This window comes from Poecilia formosa, unplaced genomic scaffold, assembly GCF_000485575.1.
Source record: "Poecilia formosa unplaced genomic scaffold, Poecilia_formosa-5.1.2 Scaffold546, whole genome shotgun sequence".
In the NCBI taxonomy this organism is placed as follows: Eukaryota; Metazoa; Chordata; class Actinopteri; order Cyprinodontiformes; family Poeciliidae; genus Poecilia; species Poecilia formosa.
Genome location: NW_006800485.1, coordinates 65,363 through 71,576, shown reverse-complemented (window position 1 = coordinate 71,576; position 6,214 = coordinate 65,363). Strand labels below are relative to the sequence as shown.

The window sequence follows — 6,214 nt, the reverse complement described above, 5'->3', positions numbered from 1 at the left end:
CCCTTTTGGTGCATTTGCATTGGCTATCTTTGTTGCTGTGCCTGTCTCATTGGGCGACTGCTTGGACCGATAATCTCATATCCATCACCATCTTTGGACATTATCACCTGATGTCTGTACTAATGTCCCAAGTTGCTCAACAGTCCTCTTGTGTCTAACCTTCTCTTAGGAAAGTTGAAGTTTAGCAATAAGGCGTTGGACACCTCTGCTCTCCCATCAGTTCCTCTTTCCACCTGACCTTTCACCTACCATCCACCTCTAACACAACATCAGTGACCTTTAGTTACAGTTACACATTTTGCACCATTTCCAGTTCAATGTCAAAATCACATTTATAACCTTTTAGTTTCTCTGATTTAGCATTCATTTATAATTTTATAATAATCATTACTTATTAGTTACTCTTATTAATCATGATGTGAGTTATTACAGACATTTCTGAAAAGAAACCAAGAATAATTCATTATTCTAATTATTTGACACCATGTTACAGTTACTTGTTTCACCTTTAAGTACTTCCATAAGTATAAGAGTAAGTATTCTTATAATCAAACCAACATCAACCAATATTAATTATTGGCTTAATTATAAGTTATCATTATTAATTTAAGTATTTTACTCTGGGTTTTATCCAATTATTCAAAATGTCTAGATTTTATTCTTTAAACCTTTAATGCTCAAAATGAGTAATCTGAACTATTTTTAATCACTGCAGGCTGGAAACTTCCTCTTTCTTCAGGAAACCTGCTCTTCCTGTTCCATGACTCTCTTTCTGTCTGACTATGATTTTTTATGATTAAATAGAAAAAAGTAGAATTAAAGCAGGACACAATAACAACACACTCAACCAGATTAATTTTATTACCGTCTGNGTTTCTTCTGGGAAGCCTTAACTCACCTCTCAGTGCGGGACAGAGAATGGCAGTCACATGTCAGTTCATCCGGCAAAGACAGTGAACCGCTGCCCGGAGCAATCGAAAATGAGCACATAGCCGATCATCTTATCCTTGCGGTTGTTCGAGAAAGAAAAGTCAGACTGAACTTATCGGACCACCTCTCTGCTCTGCTGCTGATAAAGAAGTCTAGAATGATGTCTTGTTTTTTGTTCTTATAATTCTGCATAATTCACCATGTCAATATTTGCGTGAATATATAAAGCCTGTTGCTGTTAAGCATTTTCGCTTACGTGTCTGTCACGTCCCTGTGACAACTTTATGTTGACTTTTATCATGTTGATGTCAACTTTAAAACAATATGCACTCATATAACGCTTATTCTCAACCTTATCAGCCCGGTGTCACATGAAAACCAGTTCGATGTGAACACTGTTTCCACCGGGTAGTTTAATGTGCGACACCGAGTACACGCGTATGCGGTCATAGACATAATATAAGAGTAGACGCCTCATGGACCGCTCTCGCCTATTGTCACTGACGAGATTTAGGGCGGCCATCTTGGAGCGGTACTCCACTCCACTCAGCGTTGTGTTTAGCAGCACAATGACGTACCAGCGCATTTAATCAATCATAACACACTATTTTGTTTCTGTAAACCATATTCAAACATCTATCAAAGCTACATTTATAAACAATTGTATTTTTTAAGTATGTTTTTAATACATAGTTCCATCCATCCATCCATCCATCCATTTTCTGAACACCCTTGTCCCTCAGTGGGGTCGGGAGGGGTGCTGGTGCCTATCTCCAGCTAATGTTCCGGGCGAGAGGCGGGGTTAATACATAGTTCATCATATTTAAATATGCTTAGTGGCTATAACAATAGAATAGGAATGGAATATTCTGATAACGATGTATGAAGAGCATATCACAAAGCACACACCCGTTCATAATTTATTTAATAAATTATTTAGTAATATCAATACATATTTATATAACTATACAAACACAAATACATAATGATTAATAATGATACAAATAAATAATGATTAATACTGAATAATATTTATTGGATGCATGTTTATATGTATATACATACATACATACATACATACATACATATAGATATATGTATATGTTTTTCAGCCGACGAGTTCTAGCTTCAGAGTGATTCAGCAGCTGAGATTGAGTCCAAAATCCGATGCGAGATTCATCCGTTTCTCTTTAAAGACATTTCCCTCTTCTTCCTCACATCGTGTCTTTATGAAACCTTCAAAACAAAAACGGAAGATTTGGGAGCTATCTTACTTTTGACAAAGTGAAAGAATTACGTCTTACCACCTGTGTAAACTTTGCTGGTGAATGTTATAACACATAATATAAGTTTTATAATATATGTTACATTGTTTCATTTCTAATATAGGCTCTTGTGCCAGATAATCTAAGTCAATGTTAGGGAATAATTAATTTTTTTAGATTTACAGAATCTCAGTTAGCCTTCATAGCGGGGCTGAACCCGTATTACACCAAGCACTGTAGCTAATATTAGCTGGTATCTCGCCGGTGGACATAAATACAGTAAAGTAATATTATAATCACAATATATACACAATAATATGTCCATCTTACTTGTGAAATGTTGTCTGTGGAGCCCTCACATCAATAGTCCATCGATCCGAATAACAGTATCCCTCATTGCTGAGGCATCTTCTTTTGTTTTGGTTGAGCAAAGTAGGAGGGTATACCGCTCCAAGATGGCCGCCGTATTTCCTGCGCCGGAGCGGCCAATGCGGGGTCTACTCTTATATTAAGTCTATGTATGCGGTCATAAAAATCTGTTCTTGCACGGACATGTCCGCCGGAATTCGCGCGGAGTCCGTGCGAACTGAAGTGCGCCCGAGTATGTTGGGGCCTTTAGTTTGACTTCTATGGGTCTCAGCAGGTTGTTTACTGAGAAAAAGACTTTTGTTATTCATTGCTACTTACTAGTTATTTTTGTTGGTGCAGCTTAAACACACACAAAAAAAAATTAAACCAGATTTTACGTTACATTTTACTGCAACTTTGCTGACCCCCCCCAAAATTGCTATTAAAATATTTTCCTGTTTATGGTCCGCCCCCAATAATGAGATGGGATTTATGCTCCTTGCCTGGTTGTTCTCTAATGTTCTGTTGGTCTTCATGTCTCAGATTAATTAAATTCCACACAGATGGACTTTATTTATTAGTTGGGTGATAACAGTTATGTGCTAATGTGCGCTAATATGTTTGTTTGTTTGTTTATTTATTTATTTATTTATTTATTTATTTATTTATTTATTTATCAATCATGATTGATCAATTATCCTAAAAGTAAAACTTTGAGTTCAGTTTTTTTTACTGCAGGATAAAAAACTTCACCTTTTCCTGAGAATGAAAGAAATTGTAGAACTGCCAGTAAAAAATTATAACACACTGCTGTAAATACTCATGACTTCCTGTACTGAAGGTAAAATCCCTTCAGAATTTGTCAGAAATGACAATGTTTTCTGTCATTGCTTTACTAAGCAATGACAGAAAACAAATTCATGAAGATAATCTATCTATAAGTATAATCTATCTATAAGTATAATCTATTATACTTAATAGAGCAAAATAAAATGTGAATTACCTATGTCTGCTTGTTCAACCTTTTTTCTAGGCTTTCCGTTATTTTTCAATGTGACCTCAGCCCTCTGATGTTACTAAAGACCCAACTTGCTGTTAAATAGTAGTTGTTTTATTTGTGAGCAAATTCAGTAAAACAAAGCATTTTCTGATTAAATGGTGAGAAGAATATTAATAATTCACAACATTTCTGGAGATAAGATGGTACATTTAAAGGTCTTGGTTGATAAATGTTATTTTCCTGGAGAAAGACAAACATCTTTCTGGTCCTTTTTTTATGAATATGAATGAGACCTTGAGCTGTAATGAGTGATGTTTATGTGTAATAGAGTTAACATCTAACATAAGAGGAAAAAATTATGCAATAATTATGCAATGATTGAAGCATTACTAATACAGCTGGATTTTTAAGTAGCTAGTTATGTTATATAACTGGTCAAACATTGTGGGAAATGTGTTGTTAAGGCTTTTAATGACTAAACAGCAACATTAACCTGGGGGGTTTTCCACAATATATGCATGAAATATTCATCTTTGTAGCTTTTACAATCCATGAAGCCTTTTTAAGGAATATATGCTTGTACCTTTCTCTGACTTAAGGTTTGACTCAAGGTTAAGGTACAGATTTGTTCTGGCTCAATGTATAATTGAAACTCTTTCTTTAATTGATGCTTTAGGGGAAACTGTAGGATATCATGAGTTTAATTTCTACCTCAGCTGATTGCATGTGTTTTACCGAACAGGGAGGTAAGATTCCCGTCCGGTGGACAGCACCAGAAGCCATCCAGTATCGTAAATTTACCTCTGCGAGCGACGTGTGGAGTTACGGCATCGTCATGTGGGAGGTCATGTCCTACGGGGAGCGGCCCTACTGGGACATGTCCAATCAAGATGTGAGTAACTACAGCCAGTAAACAGCTAACATGATACAGCACATATTCTGTTTATGGATCACCTCATAACAAAAGGGCATAAGAATTTTAAAACTCTCAAAGTGTTGTTAGGTTTTATTTTAGACGTGGAGACCCTTGTTTTGAACTATAAATAAGATGTCAATAGCTCATTTTATCTTTTACGTCTTTTACAGAGGAAAAAAGGTTCTAAATGAAAATTTTGACCAAATTGGAGACTGATTTTAATTACAGAACTGAATCAACTTCCAGGTTTTTATGTTTTTTTAGATTTCAAAATGTAAATTTTATCCTAAGCATTAGATCCTTGATCATATATTTTGTTTTATTGTGATCAGACATAAAAGGAACACCTGATTACTTTAAACCAAAAGGTGAAACACCAGAATTCTTTCCAGTTCTTTCACATTGTGTGGATAGCAACGTAAGCCGGGCCTTGTCCACAGGAAGTCCAGTAAAACTGCCTGAACTGGTTGAAAGGTTAGATGAGAGCACATAGAGCCAACAAAGACAAAAACAGAAAAACAAAAGTCTGATGAATAAGAGTTTCTTCCCCCAGGGAAAGAAGTTCTGTTATATTGGGTTGCAGCTGTAGAATAACGTGAGGTTGGGTAGTAATACCGGGGCCCTGCCAGGCTCTCAGTTCACCCACCCACATAGACTCCAACCTTTTCTGGAAAACAATGACATTGCAAACATAAGTGAATGAAACAAGTTCCTACACAGAGCTGCTTGGCTCATCCCTCCAGACAGAGCACACCGTCCACATGATCACACAGTGGTGGCAGCATCATATTGTGGAAGTGCATTTCCAACAGGTGTCTTGGTGAAAATTGGACATCTTGGAGCGACATACAGGACAGCCCTGGAAGAGAATGTAAAAAAGACTCCTAAACAGTCTTCCAGCAAACACACAGATATCTCACTATTTCCCAAAGTCCTTTATTTGAGAATCTGCTTAAAGCGTGACGCTGACAGATCCTCTCCATCCACTCTGTCTGAGCTTGACTTATTTTGCAAAGGAAAATTGGCAAAAACTTCAGGCTCTAGATATGCAAAGCTGGTAGAGACATACTTCAAAAGACCTGCAGCTGGTATTGCTGTATTGACTCGGAACAGCTGAATGCTAATGCGTGCCTCACTTTTCAGAGTTTAATCTGTGAACAGTTTTAAAACTTTTATAAATCATGTTCTCTTTTCCTTGCTCTTTAAAATTAGGCTCCAGTTTGTGTTTTCTTGTCAAATAAAATACAGAAGACAGAAAGTAAAATTAATCACAAGCCAATGTTGATACAAGCATTCACTATAGGCCCAGCTCAGAAGTCTAAGATTGAAATGTGTCATCAATGGAAGAATCATAATGAAGTCCTCCCATTAACATGTGGGGAATCACAGAGAAAAATCTGGTTTGTTGAGCACTTTTAAAGCTGTCTAACAAGGCCCTCGTGGGAGCTGCTCGGCAGGGACAGTAACCTTGGGCTTAATTAGTTCAAGAAGTCTCAGTGTAATCACGCTCGCCTGAAGGGAAGCATCTATTAAAAGGAGAACATGAATTTGGCTGTGTTATTAATATAAATAACAGAGGTGGAAAACACTTGTCATGCAGCATGCTTTTGATTTAAATGTATGTGAAGGACTATAAATACTACCAGAATGAAGCAGCTACCATGAATGCTGTTTTATTTCATGGACAGAAAATTGAGGATGTGATTTTAGGAGTTCAATGTAGAAATGTGTGTATTATATATATATATATATATA

The 6,214-nt window shown here is 36.6% G+C and overlaps 1 protein-coding gene across 5 annotated transcripts in view; it reads left to right on the top strand.

Annotated features, from left to right (window-relative positions):
• epha7 (eph receptor A7) overlaps nucleotides 1–6,214 on the top strand; it is a 173,283-nt gene that overhangs the window by 152,654 nt on the left and 14,415 nt on the right. For all 5 annotated transcript variants that reach the window (XM_016665067.1, XM_016665066.1, XM_007540522.2 and 2 more), the window contains one exon: nucleotides 4,286–4,435. In XM_016665067.1, coding sequence (XP_016520553.1) covers nucleotides 4,286–4,435 — 150 coding nt within the window. The remainder of the gene's footprint in view (nucleotides 1–4,285; nucleotides 4,436–6,214) is intronic.